The sequence below is a fragment of the Scyliorhinus torazame genome, chromosome 15, assembly GCF_047496885.1.
Source record: "Scyliorhinus torazame isolate Kashiwa2021f chromosome 15, sScyTor2.1, whole genome shotgun sequence".
Taxonomy (NCBI): domain Eukaryota; kingdom Metazoa; phylum Chordata; class Chondrichthyes; order Carcharhiniformes; family Scyliorhinidae; genus Scyliorhinus; species Scyliorhinus torazame.
In genome coordinates, this window is record NC_092721.1 from 129,806,934 (window position 1) to 129,830,516 (window position 23,583).

The 23,583-nt window shown below is 41.6% G+C and overlaps 1 protein-coding gene across 2 annotated transcripts in view; it reads right to left on the reverse strand.

The window, feature by feature from the left end:
• pdgfd (platelet derived growth factor d) overlaps positions 1 to 14,806 on the reverse strand; it is a 266,172-nt gene extending 251,366 nt beyond the window's left edge. Inside the window, exon 1 of one of the 2 annotated variants that reach the window (XM_072476742.1) lies at positions 14,104 to 14,806. In XM_072476742.1, the coding sequence (XP_072332843.1) occupies positions 14,104 to 14,215 (112 nt within the window). In that variant the 5' untranslated portion in view covers positions 14,216 to 14,806. The remainder of the gene's footprint in view (positions 1 to 14,103) is intronic. The other variant, XM_072476741.1, reaches the window with a different exon arrangement.
• Between the last annotated feature and the right edge of the window lie 8,777 nt (positions 14,807 to 23,583).

Genomic DNA, 23,583 nt, shown 5'->3' on the forward strand with positions numbered 1-23,583 from the left:
ATGTAGGCCCACTAAAATCTGAAAATTGAGATATTGTCAGTGATAATGGGGAAATGGCAGACATGTTGAACAATTACTTTGCTTCAATATTTACAGTTGAAAAGGAGGATAACTTGTCGGAAGTCCTGCGAAAGTTAATAATCTATATGAGACAGGGACTTAGTACAATTAATGTAAGTAATAATAAGTTAATTCATACAGTTAATATTGTAGACAGACTGGATGATAGCATAAAATTGCAAGGAGATATTGACAGACTAGGTGAATGGGCAAAATTGTGGCAGATCGAATTCAATATAAGCAAGAGTGAGGTTATCCATTTTGGACCAAGAAGGATAGAGCAGAGTACTTTCTAAATGGAAAGAGATTAGGTGTAGTGAATTTCCAAAGAGACTTGGGGGTTCAGATACATAGGCATTGCATTCTGATGATGGTCGTCAATCTGAAATGTTAACTCTGTTTCACTTTCCATTGTTGCTGCCTGATCTGATGAATATTTCCAGCATTTTTGTTTTTTATTTCAGATTTCCAGCAATTGTAACATTTTTCTTTTATGTTATATAAATGCATGTTTTTGTTATGGTGTGAAGCCAAATTTTGCTCAGGCACAGATTCAATCTTTCACGTCACTGGACTCCCAATCGCAGCCATGAGGCAGTGTCCAGCAGAGATAATGGAAGAGGGATAAGTAAAATGAATGTGCAGCCTTCACTGGGCTGCACTCATAGCTCTCTGAAAAGTTGTCCCAAAACAGCATTGGTACATGGTTTTGGGAATAGAATTCTATTTGTGTTTGACAAACTGAGGGGGTGGATGGAAATTAGTACAACAACATAATTAGGAGAAATAAAAACAATCTGTATATTTGCCTGGATTGTTCCCTTTTAAACCTTTCAACTTCATTTAGTTACGTTTTGTGAACAGTTTTCTCACAGACTTTCTTCCAATATTTTGAAAACAATGTCCAGTATCTAAAAATTATTGGTATTGGGAAGCAGAATTCAAAAGCTGTCAGTAACCTAATTCGCCCTCACTGAACTGCGAAATTACATTTTCAGCCAAAATAAATAGAGCACAGTTTTTTTTCTAGTGAGTAATTATATAACTAAAATTTTCTCAATTTAAATTAAGCCCAAACACCTGTTTAAGTTAAAATGACTTTGATAGCAAGTAGTGCAATTTAAGCTATGCTGTTCAAATGAAAGGCACAAGTCAATTTTAATTCATTCATAGATTAATACAGAAAGTCTTAATGTTGGAATTCAATTCCAAGCATTTAATAAATAAGATTAAATTAATTTAATTTAAATAAATTGGTGACTACATCTGTGAATTAACTCAAAATGGTAATTTGGAAGCAAATATCCTTTGCAATTAATTTTAACATTTGACTTGAAAAAATTAAACATTTTTGACCTCAGAAGTAATTAACTAAGCAATATTTGATAATAGTGATAATACCACTAAGGATGTTAGGTACTGTAACATTGTGACAATGGGATTTGAATTGAATATTGATCAGAGCAGGAGGTTGGAATAAGGAGGTGCCTTCTGGATCCAGGAGATTATATCAGCTCGATGGAATTTCTGCAACAAAAAGTCCTTCCTTGTTTTGAAACGTAATTAATTTTCTCTTTCTGTATTTCCATTCCCTTTCATCTCCCTCTTTCAGCACATCCTGTCATCAGTAAGGTTGGAAAAGGAATTTCCTGCACCATGAATGCATAATTATGTGAACGTTTTTCCCAAAAAACGCTACAAAGGTGGGCAGCTTCCATGAAGTGCTTAGAACAGTGCATGTTCCAACTCGAAAGTGGTAACAAAAATGAGTGGGATTTATACCACGCTGACGTCATAGTGTGCTCCACCTACTGCTGACGCCACAATCCATCCGCTACCACAATGTGCCCATAATAGCTGAAATCACATTTTTTTCTTCCACCTAACATCGCAGTGTTCCAGCCATTGCTGACATCACAACCTGTTTCTTACCATTGATGTTGCAAGGTTCCAATTATCGCTGACATCACAACCTGTTTGTTAACGCTGATGTCAGAACCTCTTTGTTATCACTGATATCACAACCTGTTTGTTATCGCTGATGTCACAATCTGTTTGTTATTGACGACATCACAACCTGTTTGTTATTGTTGACATCACAACTGCTGTTTGTTATTGATGTCACAACATTTTTGTTGCCGTTGATGTCACAACTTGTTTGTTATCACTGACATCACAACTTCTTTGTTATCACTGATGTCACAACCTCTTTGTTATCACTGTCAACACAAACTGTTTGTTATCACAGACATCACAACTTGTTTGTTATCACTGACATCACAACCTGTTTGTTATCACTGACATCACAACCTGTGTGTTATCGCTGACATCACAACCTGTTTGTTATCGCTGATATCACAACCTGTTTGTTACCACTGACGTCACAGCCTGTTTGTTATCACAGACATCACAACCTGTTTGTTATCACTGATATCACAACCTGTTTGTTATCACTGACATCACAACCTGTTTGTTATCGCTGACATCACAACCTGTTTGTTATCACTGACGTCACAACCTGTTTGTTATCACTGACGTCACAACCTGTTTGTTATCACTGACGTCACAACCTGTTTGTTATCACTGACATCACAACCTGTTTGTTATCACTGACGTCACAACCTGTTTGTTATCGCTGACATCACAACCTGTTTGTTATCACTGACATCACAACCTGTTTGTTATCGCTGATATCACAACCCGTTTGTTATCATTGACGTCACAACCTGTTTGTTATCACTGACGTCATAACCTGTTTGTTATCGCTGATATCACAATCCGTTTGTTATCACTGACGTCACAACCTGTTTGTTATCACTGACGTCACAACCTGTTTGTTATCGCTGATATCACAACCTGTTTGTTATCACTGATGTCACAACCTGTTTGTTATCACTAACGTCACAACCTGTTTGTTATCGCTGATATCACAACCCGTTTGTTATCACTGACGTCACAAACTGTTTGTTATCACTGACGTCACAACCTGTTTGTTATCACTAACGTCACAACCTGTTTGTTATCGCTGATATCACAACCTGTTTGTTATCACTGACGTCACAACCTGTTTGTTATCGCTGACATCACAACCCGTTTGTTATCACTGACGTCACAACCTGTTTGTTATCGCTGATATCACAACCCGTTTGTTATCACTGACGTCACAACCTGTTTGTTATCACTGATGTCACAACCTGTTTGTTATCACAGACGTCACAACCTGTTTGTTGTTGTTGACATCACAACCTGTTTGTTATCGTTGATCCACAACTTGTTTGTTATCACAGACATCACAACCTGTTTGTTATCACACACATCACAACCTGTTTGTTATCGCTGACATCACAACCTGTTTGCTGTCACACACATCACAACCTGTTTGTTATCACTGTAGTCACAAACTGTTTGTTATTGCTGACATCGCAGTCGATTTGTTATTGCTGATGTCACAGCCGATTTGTTTCGTTGATGTCACAACCTGTTTGTTATCGCTGACATCACAACCTGTTTGTAATCACTGACATCACAACCTGTTTGCTATTGTTCACGTCACAATCTGTTTGTTGTCACTGACATCATACCGTGTTTGTTATCACTGATGTCACAACCTGTTTGTTATCGTTGACGCCACAACCTGTTTGTTATCGCTGACATCACAACCTGTTTGTTTTCGCTGACATCACAACCTGTTTGTTATCACTGACATCATAAACGGTTTGTTTTCGCTGCTATCACAACCTGTTTGTTATCGCTGATATCACAACATGTTTGTTATCACAGACATCACAAACTGTTTATCACACACATCACAACCTGTTTGTTATCACTGACATCACCACCTGTTTGTTATCGCTGAGGTCACAACCTGTTTGTTATCACTGTCAACACAACCTGTTTGTTATCGCTGACATCACAACCTGTTTGTTATCGCTGATGTCACAACCTGTTTGTTATCATTGATATCACAACCTGTTTGTTATCACTGACACCACAACCTGTTTGTTATCGCTGATGTCACAACCTGTTTGTTATCACTGACGTCACAACCTGTTTGTTATCACTGATGTCACAACCTGTTTGTTATCACAGACATCACAACCTGTTTGTTGTTGTTGACATCACAACCTGTTTGTTATCGTTGATCCACAACTTGTTTGTTATCACTGACATCACAACCTGTTTGTTATCACACACATCACAACCTGTTTGTTATCGCTGACATCACAAACTGTTTGCTTTCACACACATCACAACCTGTTTGTTATCACTGACATCACAACCTGTTTGTTACCACACACATCACAAACTGTTTGTTATCGCTGACATCACAACCTGTTTGTTAACACTGACATCACAACCTGTTTGTTATCACTGACGTCACAACCTGTTTGTTATCACTGTAGTCACAAACTGTTTGTTATTGCTGACATCGCAGTCGATTTTATTATTGCTGATGTCACAGCCGATTTGTTTCGTTGATGTCACAACCTGTTTGTTATCGCTGACATCACAACCTGTTTGTAATCACTGACATCACAACCTGTTTGCTATTGTTGACGTCACAATCTGTTTGTTGTCACTGACATCATACCGTGTTTGTTATCACTGATGTCACAACTTGTTTGTTATCGTTGACGCCACAACCTGTTTGTTATCGCTGACATCACAACCTGTTTGTTATTGCTGACATCACAACCTGTTTGTTATCGCTGACATCATAACCTGTTTGTTTTCGCTGCTATCACAACCTGTTTGTTATCGCTGATATCACAACATGTTTGTTATCACAGCAATCACAAACTGTTTATCACACACATCACAACCTGTTTGTTAACACTGACATCACCACCTGTTTGTTATCCCTGAGGTCACAACCTGTTTGTTATCACTGTCAACACAACCTGTTTGTTATCACAGATGTCACAACCTGTTTGTTATCGCTGACATCACAACCTGTGTGTTATCACTGACATCACCACCTGTTTGTTATCCCTGAGGTCACAACCTGTTTGTTATCACTGTCAACACAACCTGTTTGTTATCACAGATGTCACAACCTGTTTGTTATCACTGATGTCACAACCTGTTTGTTATCACTGACATCACAACCTGTTTGTTATCGCTGACTTCACAACCTGTTTGTTATCGCTGATGTCACAACCTGTTTGTTATCACTGACATCACAACCTGTTTGTTATCACTGATATCACAACCTGTTTGTTGTCGCTGATGTCACAACCTGTTTGTTATCACTGACATCACAACCTGTTTGTTATCGCTGACTTCACAACCTGTTTGTTATCACTGATATCACAACCTGTTTGTTGTCGCTGAAGTCACAACCTGTTTGTTATCGCTGACATCACAACCTGTTTGTTATCGCTGATGTCACAACCTGTTTGTTATCACTGACGTCACAACCTGTTTGTTATCGCTGATGTCACAACCTGTTTGTTATCACTGATGTCACAACCTGTTTGTTATCACTGACGTCACAACCTGTTTGTTATCGCTGATGTCACAACCTGTTTGTTATCACTGATGTCACAACCTGTTTGTTATCACTGACGTCACAACCTGTTTGTTGTCACTGACATCACAACCTGTTTGTTATCGCTGACTTCACAACCTGTTTGTTATCGCTGACATCACAACCTGTTTGTTATCGCTGACATCACAACCTGTTTGTTATCGCTGACATCACAACCTCTTTGTTATCGCTGATATCACAACCTGCTTGTTACCGCTGACTTCACAACCTGTTTGTTATCACTGACATCACAACCTGTTTGTTATCGCTGACATCACAACCTGTTTGTTATCGCTGATGTCACAACCTGTTTGTTATCATTGATATCACAACCTGTTTGTTATCACTGATATCACAACCTGTTTGTTATCGCTGATGTCACAACCTGTTTGTTATCACTGATGTCACAACCTGTTTGTTATCACTGACACCACAACCTGTTTGTTATCGCTGATATCACAACCTGTTTGTTATCATTGATATCACAACCTGTTTGTTATCACTGACACCACAACCTGTTTGTTATCGCTGATGTCACAACCTGTTTGTTATCATTGATATCACAACCTGTTTTTTATCACTGACACCACAACCTGTTTGTTATCATTGATATCACAATCTGTTTGTTATCGCTGACTTCACAACCTGTTTGTTATCACTGACACGACAACCTGTTTGTTATCACTGACACCACAACCTGTTTGTTATCGCTGATATCACAACCTGTTTGTTATCACTGACAACACAACCTGTTTGTTATCGCTGATATCACAACCTGTTTGTTATCACTGACACCACAACCTGTTTGTTATCGCTGATATCACAACCTGTTTGTTATCATTGATATCACAATCTGTTTGTTATCACTGACACCACAACCTGTTTGTTATCATTGATATCACAACCTGTTTGTTATCGCTGACATCACAACCTGTTTGTTATCACTGACGTCACAACCTGTTTGTTATCGCTGATGTCACAACCTGTTTGTTATCGCTGACATCACAACCTGTTTGTCATCGCTGATGTCACAACCTGTTTGTTATCGCTGACATCACAACCTGTTTGTTATCGCTGACGTCACAACCTGTTTGTTATCACTGACACCACAACCTGTTTGTTATCATTGATATCACAATCTGTTTGTAATCACTGACACCACAACCTGTTTGTTATCGCTGACATCACAACCTGTTTGTTATCGCTGACATCACAACCTGTTTGTTATCACTGACACCACAACCTGTTTGTTATCGCTGATGTCACAACCTGTTTGTTATCATTGATATCACAATCTGTTTGTTATCACTGACACCACAACCTGTTTGTTATCGCTGACATCACCACCTGTTTATCACTGATGTCACAACCTGTTTGTTATCACTGATGTCAGAACCTGTTTGTTATCACTGACACCACAACCTGTTTGTTATCGTTGATGTTACAACCTGTTTGTTATCACTGACATCACAACCTGTTTGTTATCACTGACACCACAACCTGTTTGTTATCGCTGATATCATAACCTCTTTGTTATCACTGACGTCACAACCTGTTTGTTATCACTGACATCACAACCTGTTTGTTATCACTGACGTCACAACCTGTTTATCACTGATGTCACAACCTGTTTGTTATCGCTGACATCACAACCTGTTTATCACTGATGTCACAACCTGTTTGTTATCACTGATGTCACAACCTGTTTGTTATCGCTGACATCACAACCTGTTTGTTATCGCTGACATCACCACCTGTTTATCACTGATGTCACAACCTGTTTGTTATCATTGACATCACAACCTGTTTGTTATCGCTGACTTCACAACCTGTTTGTTATCGCTGACATCACAACCCGTTTGTTATCACTGACATCACAACCTGTTTGTTATCACTGACATCACAACCTGTTTGTTATCGCTGATATCATAACCTGTTTGTTTTCACTGACATCACAACCTGTTTGTTATCACTGACTTCACAACCTGTTTGTTATCGCTGATATCATAACCTGTTTGTTATCGCTGATATCACAACCTGTTTGTTATCACTAACGTCACAACCTGTTTGTTATCGCTGATATCACAACCTGTTTGTTATCACTGACGTCACAAACTGTTTGTTATCGCTGATATCACAACCTGTTTGTTATCACTGACTTCACAACCTGTTTGTTTTCGCTGACATCACAACCTGTTTGTTGTCGCTGACATCACAACCTGTTTGTTATCGCTGACATCACAACCTGTTTGTTATCCCTAACTTCACAACCTGTTCGTTATCGCTGATGTCACAACCTGTTTGTTATCGCTGATATCATAACCTGTTTGTTATCGCTGATGTCACAACCTGTTTGTTATCGCTGATGTCACAACCTGTTTGTTATCGCTGATATCATAACCTGTTTGTTATCACTGATGTCACAACCTGTTTGTTATCACTGATATCACAACCTGTTTGTTATCACTGACTTTACAACCTGTTTGTTATCGCTGATATCATAACCTGTTTGTTATCACTGATGTCACAACCTGTTTGTTATCACTGACATCACAACCTGTTTGTTATCGCTGATATCATAACCTGTTTGTTATCACTGATGTCACAACCTGTTTGTTATCACTGACATCACAACCTGTTTGTTATCACTGATATCATAACCTGTTTGTTATCACTGATGTCACAACCTGTTTGTTATCACTGACATCACAACCTGTTTGTTATCGCTGATATCATAACCTGTTTGTTATCGCTGATATCACAACCTGTTTGTTATCACTGATATCACAACCTGTTTGTTATCACTGACTTCACAACCTGTTTGTTTTCGCTGACATCACAACCTGTTTGTTATCGCTGATATCATAACCTGTTTGTTATCGCTGATATCATAACCTGTTTGTTATCACTGACATCACAACCTGTTTGTTATCACTGACTTCACAACCTGTTTGTTATCGCTGATATCATAACCTGTTTGTTATCGCTGATATCATAACCTGTTTGTTATCACTAACATCACAACCTGTTTGTTATCACTGACGTCACAACCTGTTTGTTATCGCTGATATCACAACCTGTTTGTTATCGCTGATATCACAACCTGTTTGTTATCGCTGATATCACAACCTGTTTGTTATCACTGACATCACAACCTGTTTGTTATCACTGACTTCACAACCTGTTTGTTATCACTGACATCACAACCTGTTTGTTACCACTGACTTCACAACCTGTTTGTTATCACTGACTTCACAACCTGTTTGTTATCGCTGATATCATAGCCTGTTTGTTATCACTGACATCACAACCTTTTTGTTATCACTGACTTCACAACCTGTTTGTTATCGCTGATATCACAACCTGTTTGTTATCGCTGATATCATAACCTGTTTGTTATCGCTGATATCATAACCTGTTTGTTATCACTGACATCAGAACCTGTTTGTTATCACTGACATCACAACCTGTTTATTACCACTGACGTCACAACCTGTTTGTTATCACTGACATCACAACCTGTTTATTATTGCTGATATCACAACCTGTTTGTTATCGCTGACATCACAACCTGTTTGTTATCACTGACATCACAACCTGTTTCTTATCGCTGACATCACAACCTGTTTGTTATCACTGACGTCACAACCTGTTTGTTATCACTGATATCTCAACCTGTTTGTTATCACTGACATCACAACCTGTTTGTTATCGTTGATATCACAACCTGTTTGTTATCGCTGATATCATAACCTCTTTGTTATCACTGACATCACAACCTGTTTGTTATCATTGACATCAAAACCTGTTTCATATCACAGACATCACAACCTGTTTGTTATCGCTGATATCACAACCTGTTTCATATCACTGATATCACAACCTGTTTGTTATCGCTGATATCACAACCTGTTTGTTATCGCTGACGTCACAACCAGGTTGTTATCGCTGACATCATAACCTGCTTGTCATCGCTGACGTCACAACCTGTTTGTTATCGCTGATATCACAACCTGTTTGTTATCGCTGATATCACAACCTGTTTGTTATCGCTGATATCATAACCTGGTTGTTATCGTTGACATCACAATATGTTTGTTATCGCTGATATCACAACCTGTTTGTTATCGCTGACATCACAACCTGTTTGTTATCACTGACGTCACAACCTGTTTGTTATCGCTGATATCACAACCTGTTTGTTATCGCTGACATCACAACCTGTTTGTTATCGCTGACGTCACAACCTGTTTGTTATCGCTGATATCACAACCTGTTTGTTGTCGCTGATGTCACAACCTGTTTGTTATCGCTGATATCACAACCTGTTTGTTGTCGCTAATATCACAACCTGTTTGTTATCGCTGACATCACAACCTGTTTGTTATCGCTGATATCATAACCTGTTTGTTATCGCTGATATCACAACCTGTTTGTTATCGCTGATATCATAACCTCTTTGTTATCACTGACATCACAACCTGTTTGTTATCATTGACATCAAAACCTGTTTCATATCACAGACATCACAACCTGTTTGTTATCGCTGATATCACAACCTGTTTCATATCACTGATATCACAACCTGTTTGTTATCGCTGATATCACAACCTGTTTGTTATCGCTGACGTCACAACCAGGTTGTTATCGCTGACATCATAACCTGCTTGTCATCGCTGACGTCACAACCTGTTTGTTATCGCTGATATCACAACCTGTTTGTTATCGCTGATATCACAACCTGTTTGTTATCGCTGATATCATAACCTGGTTGTTATCGTTGACATCACAATATGTTTGTTATCGCTGATATCACAACCTGTTTGTTATCGCTGACATCACAACCTGTTTGTTATCACTGACGTCACAACCTGTTTGTTATCGCTGATATCACAACCTGTTTGTTATCGCTGACATCACAACCTGTTTGTTATCGCTGACGTCACAACCTGTTTGTTATCGCTGATATCACAACCTGTTTGTTGTCGCTGATGTCACAACCTGTTTGTTATCGCTGATATCACAACCTGTTTGTTGTCGCTAATATCACAACCTGTTTGTTATCGCTGACATCACAACCTGTTTGTTATCGCTGATATCATAACCTGTTTGTTATCGCTGATATCACAACCTGTTTGTTATCGCTGATATCATAACCTGTTTGTTATCGCTGATATCACCACCTGTTTGTTGTCGCTGATATCACAACCTGTTTGTTATTGCTGACTTCTCAACCTGTTTGTTATCACTGACATCACAACCCGTTTGTTATCACTGACATCACAACCTGTTTGTTATCACTGACATCACAACCTGTTTGTTATTGCTGACTTCTCAACCCGTTTGTTATCACTGACGTTACAACCTGTTTGTTATCACTGACATCACAACCTGTTTGTTATCGCTGATATCACAACCTGTTTGTTATCGCTGATATCATAACCTCTTTGTTATCACTGACATCACACCCTGTTTGTTATCGCTGATATCATAACCTGTTTGTTATCGCTGATATCACAACCTGTTTGTTATCGCTGACATTACAACCTGTTTGTTATCGCTGACATCACAACCTGTTTGTTATCGCTGATATCATAACCTCTTTGTTATCACTGACATCACAACCTGTTTGTCATCACTGACATCACAACCTGTTTGTTATCACTGACGTCACAACCTGTTTGTTATCGCTGACGTCACAACCTGTTTGTTATCGCTGATATCACAACCTGTTTGTTATCGCTGACATCACAACCTGTTTGCTTTCACTGACATCACAACCTGTTTGTTATCACTGACATCACAACCTGTTTGTTATCACTGACATCACAACCTGTTTGTTATTGCTGACTTCTCAACCTGTTTGTTATCACTGACATCACAACCTGTTTGTTATCGCTGATATCACAACCTGTTTGTTATCGCTGACATCACAACCTGTTTGTTATCACTGACATCACAACCTGTTTGTTATCACTGACATCACAACCTGTTTGTTATTGCTGACTTCTCAACCTGTTTGTTATCACTGACATCACAACCTGTTTGTTATCGCTGATATCATAACCTCTTTGTTATCACTGACATCACAACCTGTTTGTTATCACTGACATCAAAACCTGTTTCATATCACAGACATCACAACCTGTTTGTTATCGCTGATATCACAACCTGTTTCATATCACTGATATCACAACCTGTTTGTTATCGCTGATATCACAACCTGTTTGTTATCGCTGACGTCACAACCAGGTTGTTATCGCTGACATCATAACCTGCTTGTCATCGCTGACGTCACAACCTGTTTGTTATCGCTGATATCACAACCTGTTTGTTATCGCTGATATCACAATATGTTTGTTATCGCTGATATCATAACCTGTTTGTTATCGCTGATATCACAACCTGTTTGTTATCGCTGACATCACAACCTGTTTGTTATCACTGACGTCACAACCTGTTTGTTATCGCTGATATCACAACCTGTTTGTTATCACTGATATCACAACCTGTTTGTTATCACTGATATCACAACCTGTTTGTTGTCGCTGATGTCACAACCTGTTTGTTATCGCTGATATCACAACCTGTTTGTTACCACTGATATCACAACCTGTTTGTTGTCGCTGATATCACAACCTGTTTGTTATCGCTGATATCACAACCTGTTTGTTATCGCTGATGTCACAACCTGTTTGTTATCGCTGATATCACAACCTGTTTGTTACCACTGATATCACAACCTGTTTGTTGTCGCTGATATCACAACCTGTTTGTTATCACTGATATCACAACCTGTTTGTTATCACTGACATCACAACCTGTTTGTTATCGCTGACGTCACAACCTGTTTGTTATCGCTGACATCACAACCTGTTTGTTATCACTGACTTCACAACCTGTTTGTTACCGCTGATATCACAACCTGTTTGTTATCGCTGACATCACAACCTGTTTGTTATCGCTGACATCACAACCTGTTTGTTATCGCTGACGTCACAACCTGTTTGTTATCGCTGACATCACAACCTGTTTGTTATCACTGACATCACAACCTGTTTGTTATCGCTGACATCACAACCTGTTTGTTATCGCTGATGTCACAACCTGTTTGTTATCGCTGACATCACAACCTGTTTGTTAACACTGACATCACAACCTGTATGGGAAGTTTTGTAAGGGAAGGTGTCTACATCCAGTTGCTGAGAAAAACAAAACCTTTTTTATTTAACACGTTAACTATTATGTACAGCTCCATTAGTTTCCCTACTGGGTCTTCTCTGCTTGGTGCCTGACTCGCGACTCTAGTTATGCAAAGGCACATGAACTGTGTTCAGGGTCCTGCCCTGTAATGGGGGGGTGGGAGATAGAGGGTGCTCGCAATCTGCAAACTCCACGCGGTAGTGGATCACCCCTCCCCTGTGAGTCCAGTGCAGGTTAGAACATGACGTAAGGCGGCAGCCCCTCCTCCTCCCCCTGTCAGTTCAAACGGGGTAAATTGAACAAACCAGGCGGCGACGCCTGTCAATGATCCGCACCTCACAGGCCCACCCCGTTCTCTGGTGATAAATGCTCGTTTTGCGGATGAGATTGTGGCCTTTAAGGAGGCACATCCCCTCTCACTGCAGCTTGGACAATAGCACTGATGAGCTCATGCTTTGCTCCACCCAGACCGGAGTGCCGAGTAATGTGTCTTGCCGCAGGGTAATATATCCCGCTGCCCCCAATAAAGCTGACACATTCTTCCAGCTGCTGGAATACAGCAGCTCATGCTCTGAAACCAGAGCCCCTGCACAATGGACACGCATCTGTCAACATTAATACAACAGGCAGGCCAGCAAAGCGCCCTCAGCCAAAACAACCCCAGCAGCAACTCAGGCGGGCAGCTCTTGTCTTCATTTATTTCACCACTGAAACTTCGTGACCCAAACCACAATCATTCCTGGCGAGGGGAAAGAAAACAATTTTAGAAAGCAGGAAATTTGGTGTGGCCTTTGTTCAGGCAGGCTCCGACTGTAACAAAACTAGAATAAAGTTTAAAATATGCCCACTAATAAAGTCTGGCTGCATACTTCGTGTCCCCGATCTTCTCTTAAAGCTATTTTAAAACGTACAAAAACGGCAATATAAAAATGCCTTTATTTCAGTTGTGAGGTAAACTTCGGTTAAAGGCCATTAAAGAGATCCAAATGTACACTGAAAAAATGTGTTGCCTATTGCAAATTAAGAATTGAATAAAGGCCAAGTGTCAAACGAGCACCATAGTAAAATTTAAAAAAACATTTTAAAAATAGAAGAGTTGGAACGTTTCCTTGGGATGAGCTAAATGTTCTGCCAAGACCTCGAAATACGGGAAAACAGGGGGGGAAAGTTTTGTAATTGATGTTTTCTTCACTGCATTCAGCCCAACAGGAGTCGCTCAACAGAGCCAGCTTACATTATTAACTGAAAACATCGATGCTTAAACAACTTTCAACACTTGGATGAGACTTGAAACCAAAACTGCAACTTACCATCTCTCTGTATGGTAGAGGATCGCAAAGCTTTAATAGATCCACCTTGAGCTTTGGTGCCATGAAGGCGAAAGTCTCCAAACACTGTGACCAATATGAATAGCAATAACATTGGGATTTTTTATAACCAGGCTCCACTGCTCAATTAATATCAGATCCAGTTAGGCGAGGTGTGCTCTTTAAATCTTCAAAACGCTCTCCAAAGTCTCTCGTGTTTTTTTGTTAGCAAACTTTCAGCATCATTAATGTGGCGCCACAGAGCGATTTGCCTGTCCAAGACCTGCAGAAAAGAAAGCCCAGGGGACAAAAGATGTAACAGGTTGATTCTGCCGAGTCCCCGATCAGGAATAAACACCGGAGTCCAAATTTCACCCAAAGACTGTGTCCTGTGGCGATCTCATCTTCAAAGAGTGCGAACGCATCATCAAAGCTTTCAAAACGCAATAAAAACCTTTTGCCTGCGAGTGCCTTCCGACAGCCCTGACATGTATGTGGTGTAAAAATGCAGAGGCGGTGAGCGGTGCGGATCGCGCGTGTACTCCCACAGTCCTGGTGAGGAAATACGCCGGGTAAAGCATAAGGAAATATCAGTGTAAACAAAGGAAAAAAGCATTGCAGGCTACAGCTGAAGCGTTCACGTTTAAAAGGAAAAAGTCTACACGTAGCAGTTTCTGTTTGACGCTGGGAATGTCATCCATAGTGCACAGTCCTTATATGATTCAGACTTGGCAACGCGCTGGTGCTGCCCCCCCCCCCCCCCCCCAACCAGCCCGACACTTTATAGGATAAGAAATCAATCTTAGGATGCAGTTTGTATGTCGCACCGACAACCCGTGAAATATTTGGTGCAGGTCACCATATTAGCACTGCATTCGAAGCAACCTTTGTAATCACCTGCACTCAGCACTTTTACCCCACTGAGGTTATCCCTTTCTCAGAATGAACACCTGGTTGGGTTAAACGGGAATTCTCTGTATTAACACCAGTTTTAACAAGCCAACGCCTGGAAATAATATTATTCATTTATTCTATCTGCAATGTTGCTAAAGGTGGCATTGTTTTTGGAGCCTTGTTAGCCAACTCATAGACCACTTAGGTTTTGAGAGTGGGGGAGGTGCCTGGTGGATAATTGCAGTAAGTGTTCAAATTGAGCAGTGGTTAACTCTGGTTCCTCTGGGTTAGAGTAGGAGCATACTGCGCAGAACAAAGGGCTGCATTCTCCCATACTGCAGCTAAGTGCCAACGCTGGTGTGGGAAATTTGGCGTTTTACAATGCCGAAATCAGCGCCGAACCCTCACCGATTCCGGACCGGTGAGGGGCTGGCAACAGCACTGGGTAAAACTCTTGGCTCCTGCGCCAAAAATGGCCGGAGAATGGCCAGGTCCATGGCCGCGAATGCTCAGGGCGACAACCTGCAGCGGTCGCGCCGTACAACTTGGCACCGGCCATGCGCGGACCCGACCTGCCAAATACAGTCCCACAGGACAACCCCTGGCAACTCCCCACTAGTCCCCCAGCCCTCACGGAAGCTCCCCCAGTCAGTGGCACGGCTCCCGGCCAACTGTGGTGGCGCTGGACACAGTCCGTGGCCGCCACGCCGGGTTCCCGCTCACACAGACCATACCGCGCAGTCGGGAACCCGGTCCATCGTGGGTGGAGCATCAGGGGAGGGCCTTCCGATGACACGCCAACGTCGTTCCAATGGCCTTGCTTTCTCAAGTTGTCCTGTTCCATTCTATGATTTCTGCATGTATAACTCCCATGTTTCGCCATTCCTGAAATCCATTTAGAATTGTACCCTCTATTTCATATTGCCTTTCCTCCTTCTTGCTACCAAAATGAATCGTTACTGTTACAATTATGAGGGTTATAAGATTGTTTTATTTTAGGTCTTTGGCCTTAAGTTTCAGGTAAATAATGGGGGTCATATGACCTAAGGTTTGCCTGACAGTAGGCCTAGATGGTTGATTGTGAGAAATCAAAGTAATGTGTACATTAATTTACTGAAGAAAATATATAAGGCATTAATGCTTGGAGACAATGGCAACATCTCTAAGCTAACAATGAGTACACTCCACATCTCTCAAAATTCAAGAAGGGTGTTATTGGTATCAGGTTGTAAACAATTGTGCTGTAAACTGGCCATTTACTTCAAATATTAAACAGAGTTGGGATCAAGGATAGCATTTCTACTTGGATGTGCATGTTTCACAGTGCCATGGGGAAGAGGGCAGAAGAAGCCATTTTTGAGATCAGGTAACAGGCTGCCCTACAAATCAATGAATAACACAAACCGACAGCAGCAGTGTTATATCGTCAGCAGAGTGAAAAGGCTGCTTGGTTTTGCAAGCTATCATAACTGGATTCCAGAAGAAGACAGTCTATATTCAAAAGGAAATGTCCTACAACTTTCTAAGGACTCTCGGAGATTTCTCCTGAGTGGTCATGGGGAAGAAGAATCACCAGAACTGGTTTTATTATTGGTGGTGGATTTAATGAGTTCTCTGAAGACTGAGGAAAGTGCCTGGTGACAGTCACTCGAAGTTATTGCTCAGTGAAATGGGGTACAGAAACTCATTGGAAGCTGGGAGCAACTGCGCACTGTTTGCTAATTCTGTGGAGAGTGTGATGTGTGATAAGTATACAAAGAGATTGTCACTTTCTGTCGTATAAGGTATAAGTTCCCTTAAAAACAAAATAGCATTTTATTAGTCATGTGTACATGAATTCTTGCTGTGTCATTTTTTAGCTAGAGTATCTGGAAGTTTGAATATCTGTAAAAGTTACTGGCCAATGAGGAGATTGCCACTTGATGCAAAGACATCCTTCCAATTTCTTGCTGCCAGTCCATTTTGTACTTGAGGGGGCATCAGCAATATCATTTTGCATGATGATTGGTGCTGACCAACATCAAATGTGCAGTATAATTGCAGTATTAGTTGGATTAGATGGGTTCCTGGCAGGAAAGAGATAATTATCTCCACAATGTGAGTGGAGTAATTCAACTTCAGGATAGATGCAGTCAATTAATTTCAGTGTTAAGGCAACCTTCACATAATTGTGCAAATTAATTAATCTCATCATACAACTGTGCTTTCATTTTTGCTCATAATGACAGATTTCTTAATGACTTGTGTTTTAGCAAAATGTATTTCAGAATGTCAGGTTTAAATTCAAAACTGAACATTTGCATGTCTTCATTATTTGAAAGGTATGGAGATGGTGATTCTTACACTTTAAACATCATCTGTTGATATTAGTCCCCTTTTTTGTGTGGGGAGGAAATACTGAGGCTATTGCTCCTCCTGCATCATTGCATCATTGCATAATAATGGTTAGTAGCTGTAACATATTTTTCAAAGTACATTCTTTCACTGCTTCCCAAAAATACTGAGACATACTCTGCCCTGAAACCTCAGAGATCCTGAGGTTTATTAGTCGACTGTAAGCTTGCTAAATCATCTGGTAGAGAAAGAAACAAATTTATACGGTGAAGGAAATATGTGTACTTAGAATTAAATCTCTCCAGGAGAGTAACTACTCACCAATGAAAAGATTTATGAGAATCTGTGGGTGGTACTGTAGCACATTGGTTAGCACAGTTGCTTCACAGCTCCAGGGTCCCAGGTTCGATTCCCGGCTTGGGTCACAGTCTGTGTGGAGTCTGCACTTTCTCCTCGAGTCTGCATGGGTTTCTTCCGGGTGTTCCAGTTTCCTCCCATAGTCCAAAGATGTGCTAGTTAGGTGGGTTGGCCATGCTATATTGCCCTTAGTGTCCAGAAAAACAGGTTAGGTGGGGTTACTAGTTTATGGGGATAGGGGGATGTGTGGGCTTAAGTAGGGTGCTCTTTCCTTGCATGTGAAAAATGACCCTATAATCTTTCAATATTGTTGCGAGAAAAATGGACTCGATGGGCCGAATGGCCTCCTTCTGCACAGTAAATTCTATGATCTATGAACTTCCATAAAGCATTTCTCGACCACAAATGAACTGACTTATTTCTGAGCAGGTGATATGCAAACTTACAGCTGTGCATACAGTAATTCATGGCCAGTGACCTCTGTGTGAAATATCATTTCTTACTGGAAATAATGAGCTCCTTATCAATTCCTGAAATTTGTGCTAAAATTAGACAAAGCAACGCCACTAAACTGTTATTATCTTCTGAAAGTCAGCAGAGTACCATCTGATAGTTTCCCAAGCGTTTTATAGGAAAAGGAAGTTAATATGTTTCACAATAGATTTTAAGAGCACAAGACTTCATGTACCATTATATCATTAAAATTGGGATTGCTCCACATCTTTGAAATTACATTTGATTGTAATCTGCTTTGCCACTGGAACCTGATTCTCTATGAAGTCTCTTGAAGAACTTACAATTATATTTAAAGATGCCAATGGCCTAGCCTCTATTCAGCCAAATACTTCTCTGCCGATCTGCTCAGCTGCTCCCTCTTTCCATCTTTATTGCTCTGCTCCACAATAAAGCCCTTAAAGTCTTCCATCCTTGTTTCTATATTTCCACATTTCCTACATGATAACAGGGACTGCATTTCAAAATCACTTTATTGGCTGTAAAGTACCCTGAGACACCTGGTGGTCATAAACAGCACAAAATAAATGCAAATATTTTCATTTTTTCCCCTTTAGATGGCCCCAAGTCTAAGGGGTGCAGATTTGAGCGCATCTAGCCCCTATGTATATAATGAAATGAAATGAAAATCGCTTATTGTCACAAGTTAGCTTCAATGAAGTTACTGTGAAAAGCCCCTAGTCGCCACATTCTGGCACCTGTTCGGGGAGGCTGTTACGGGAATTGAACCGTGCTGCTGGCCTGTCTTGGTCTGCTTTCAAAGCCAGCGATTTAGCCCTGCCATCCATCGTCAGGTCTGCTTCAAGAACCATCAACACTGAATCCTCGCTATTCTGGTTAAACAGTGGTAGAGAGGTAGGTTGAGTGATCTTCAGCATGTGAAAAATGACCCTATAATCTTTCAATATTGTTGCGAGAAAAATGGTTTAGAGGTAAACATTCAAAGGCAGGTGGAGTTGCTTTTGATAAGGATACTTTGGCTATTACAATAAATACATTTAGAACATAACAGGGGTACTGGAAAACAGAAAACCTTGGCGATCTAGAGATATGAGATCAAATCCCATCATTGTAGTTGGGAAATTACATTTAGTTAAGCAAATAAATCTGGAATAAAAGGTTTGTATCAGTAATGGTGGCCAATTAACTGCGATTCAATGATGCCAAAATCCTTTGACAAAGCATAATCAATGTAGGATGACCTTTCCCACACACAGTGCAGTGGTCAAGAAGATGGCTTACTACCACCTTCTTAAGGCCAATTTGGGATGGACAATTATTACTGGCCTTGCTGCAGATGTTCACCAGATGTCTCAAAGCATTCTACAGTCAATGAAGTAACTTTTGAAGTGCAGCCACTGTTATACTGTAGGCAGCAGTTATTCTTATCTTCTAATCTTTATTGTCACAAGTAGGCTTACATTAACACTGCAATGAAAAGCCCCTAGTCGCCAAATTCCGGTGCCTGTTCGGGTACACAGAAGGGGAGTATTCAGAGTGCCCAACTCACCTAACAACATGTCTTTCGGGACTTGTGGGAGGAAACCGGAGCACCTGGAGGAAACCCACACAGACACTGGGAGAACGTGCAGCCTCCACACAGACAGTGGCCCAAACTCGGAATCGAACCTGGGACCTGAGACCCTGGAGCTGTGAAGCAACAGTGCTACCCATTGTGCTACCGTGCTGCCACTTGGCTATACTGCTGGTTTGTGATGCAGAACGAGGCCAGCAGCGTGGGCTCAATTCCCGTACCGGTTGAGGTTATTCGTGAAGGCCCATCCTTCTCAACCTTGCCTGAGGTGTGGTGACCCTCAGGTTAAATAACCACAAGTCAGCTCTCCCCCCGAAAAGGGGAAAGCAGCCTATGGTTATAGAATCATAGAATCATAGAATTTACAGTGCAGAAGGAGGCCATTCGGCCCATCGAGTCTGCACAGGCCCTTGGAAAGAGCACCCTACCTAAGCCCATACCTCCACCCTATCCCCACACCTCCACCCTATCCCCGTAACCTCACCTAACCTTTTTAGGATACAAAGGGTCATTTAGCATAGCCAATCAACTTAACCTGCACATCTTTGGATTGTGGGAGGAAACCGGAGCACCCGGAGGAAACCCACGCAATCACGGGGAGAACGTGCAGTCACCCAAGCCGGGAATCGAACCTGGGACCCTGGAGCTGTGAGGCAACTGTGCTAGCCACTAGGCTACTGTGCTGCCCCCACTATGCCACCGTGCTGTCCTGGGACTATGGCGACTTTACATACTATAGGAACAACAAGGATGTGAGAAAACTAAAGATTTATGAAGGCTAGGGCACCAAATTGAATGAATTAAAAAAGATGGGTGGTAGTTTGCAAGAACAGAGAGATCTAAGTTTTTTTTGGAGAAAGGGTAATATTAATCAAGGAGCAACATAGTACCTGAAGGAAACATTTACTGACATGGCAGCTATGAAGGAAAGTTTGTTGGTCAGAGGTTTAGCAGTTTCAGAAAAGAAAAATCAGGTTCTATTGCTCTGGCTTATTGAATAGTTCACGTTTGTGATTATACAAATTAATTTTATTGGATACTTGAGAAGTAACCAGCATATTTTGGGCACTATTTTTCCATTACACTCCAAGCAGAAACTCTAGAATCTTTCATTTTCTGATAATATTTCAGTGATGGTGTAGGCACTGCATGGTGAGTCACACAAGCCAGTAATATTTCTTCGGCTGTACTGAGTAAATCATCTCGGTTGAGACAGTGATTAGAGTTTCTAAAATTGGCTTCTACATCCTGAGCCTGGAAAGGGGGAGAATCAGGTAGTTTCCGCTACTGACTACTGCTTGAAATATTTCAATGTGGACGTCACTTAAGTCACTTAAGAACAGGATTCAACTAGGCACTGGTTAGTGCAATAGTTGATTTTGGACTGTCCAGTTCACAAAGGAAAAATTGCCTCTTAGGGAAAGTGCTGGATGGCAGCTTTACCCCAAAATAAGTTGTCACCTTTGGAGAAAAAGAGGCAAAGTTAGACCATTTATTCATATATAATCCTTAAATTAGTTCATCTTCTGTAGCATTGTTCCTGGAATAAGAATGAAGCTTGAATAATTGTGATACATAGAAACATACATCAAAACATAAAAAGGAAATAGAAGCAGGAGGAGGCCATTCGGTCCTTCGAATCTGTTCCATCATTCATTATGATCAAGGCTAATCATCAAATTCCCTCGATCCCTTTAGACCCAATAGTTATATCTAATTCCTTCTTGAAATCACACAATATTTTGGCCGCAACTACTTTCTGTGATAGCGAATTCCACAGATTCATGAATTTCTGGGTGAAGAAATTTCTCCTCACCTCTGCCCTAAAAGGTTGACCCCCTTATCCTCGAACTATGACCCTAGTTCTGGACTCCCCCACCATTAGGAACATGGGCGGGATTCTCCGACCCCCCGCCAGCCGGAGAATCGCCAGGGGGTGGCGGCGTGAATCCCGCCCTGCCGCCCCGCTGGCGGCTGCCGGAATCTCTGGTGCTGTTTTTTCGGCGGGGGCGGGAATCGCATTGCGCCGGTCGGGGGCCGTTGGTAGCGGCCCCCCCGGCGATTCTCCGCCCCGCGATGGGCCAAGTGGCCGCCCGTTTTTGGCCGGTCCTGCTGGCGTAAATCGAACAAGGTCCGTAGCGGCGGGACCTGGCTCTGCGGGCGGCCTGCGGAGTCGTCGGGGGGGGGGGGGGGGGGGGATTTGGCCCCGGGGGGGCCCCCACTGTGGACTGGCCTGTGATCGAGGCCCACCAATCCATGGGTGGGCCTGTGCCGTGGGGGCACTCTTTCCCTCGGCGCCGGCCGCTGTAACGGTCCGCTATGGCCGGTGTGGAGAAGAACCCCCCTGCGCATGCGCTGGGATGACGGGAGTACACGCTGGCACTCCCGCTCATGCGCCAACTCACGGGGGCCGGCGGAGCTCCTTCGGCGCCGGCTGGCGCGGGGCCAACCCCTCCGGCACCGGCCTAACCCCTGAAGGTGCGGAGGATTCTGCACCTGCCAGGCAGCCCGACGCCGGAGTGGCTCACGTCACTCCTCGGCGCCGGTACGGCTCGCCCTGCCGGTTAGGGGAGAATCCCGCCCCATTATTTCTGAACCTACCCTGGTAGATACTAATCCTGTTAGAATTTTTACGAGATCCTCACTCACTCTTCTAAACTCCAACGGAGCAGACTCGATGGGCCAAGTGGCCTAATTCTGCTCCTATGTTTTATGGAATATAATCCTAACCAATTTACTCTCTCCACATATGACAGTCTCGCCATCCCAGGAATCAACCTGGCAAACCTTCATTGCACTCTCCCCATAGCAACAACATCCTTTCTCCGATAAGGGCACCAAAACTGCACACAATACTCCAGGTGTGGCCTCAACAATGCCCTATACAATTGCAAATGGATGCAAAGGCCCTTTGAACACGTGTGAGGATAGAGCTGAGGCAGAGCAGGGAGTGAGCTATTGATTGAATTGGTTCAGGATTGGGCTAATTAGACAATGGTGAGGATGTTGTACGGAATGTTGAGGGTTTTATCGTGAGGCCTGAAGAGTGAGTACTCAGAGACAAACAAACAATTACGATTTCCTTCATGGGTTTTGTATCATTGATTTACTCATTATTGGAATGAAACTTCTGGTTTTGTGACTGAATCACAGAGAAATGTGATCTTCACTAATCAGATTCAATAAACCAATGAGAAATTCAAATATGACCCCACATTGAATCAACCCAAAAACATAATTGTGAGTTTACAGACAGATTTGTTCACAATTTGCAGTCAAAATACCAATGAGAACATTGACGCCACCATTAATTATAAGCATGCCGTAGCAATTTCTAGTGAGGATTCACTAATCATAACTCTGTCATGAATGCTGTTCTTCCAATAACTTTGCAAAGATATCTGACTGTTCGACTCACAGTTGACGTGCTTTGAAAGGGGTAAAGCTTTTATACTTGTGTGGTTGAGATTAACTAAATTCACCACAAAAAGCTCAGCCTTGTCTATTTCTGTCAAAGACCCTTTTTAATAATGTGATCAGTGTTAATTACTATAAACCAACGCTCTTACACATTTGGACAGTACTAACACTCGAGTCCCCGATACTCAGTTTTCCCTGGGCGCTAGATGATCAGCTCACACTTTCAGAAACTTGTCATGCAAAACTTTTAAAAATCTAAATGGGTAATTCTGACGAATGTGAGGTATTGTTAAATGCCCAGCTGCAGCAAATGATGGTTTAATGTTTCAACACAAGCAATATTATTTTGTCGCTCCTTGTTCATTTTGTTCACAAAGAGAATATAGCAAGGTAAAGGATGTGGACAGCAGACTTTCGGTTATTTTAATGTA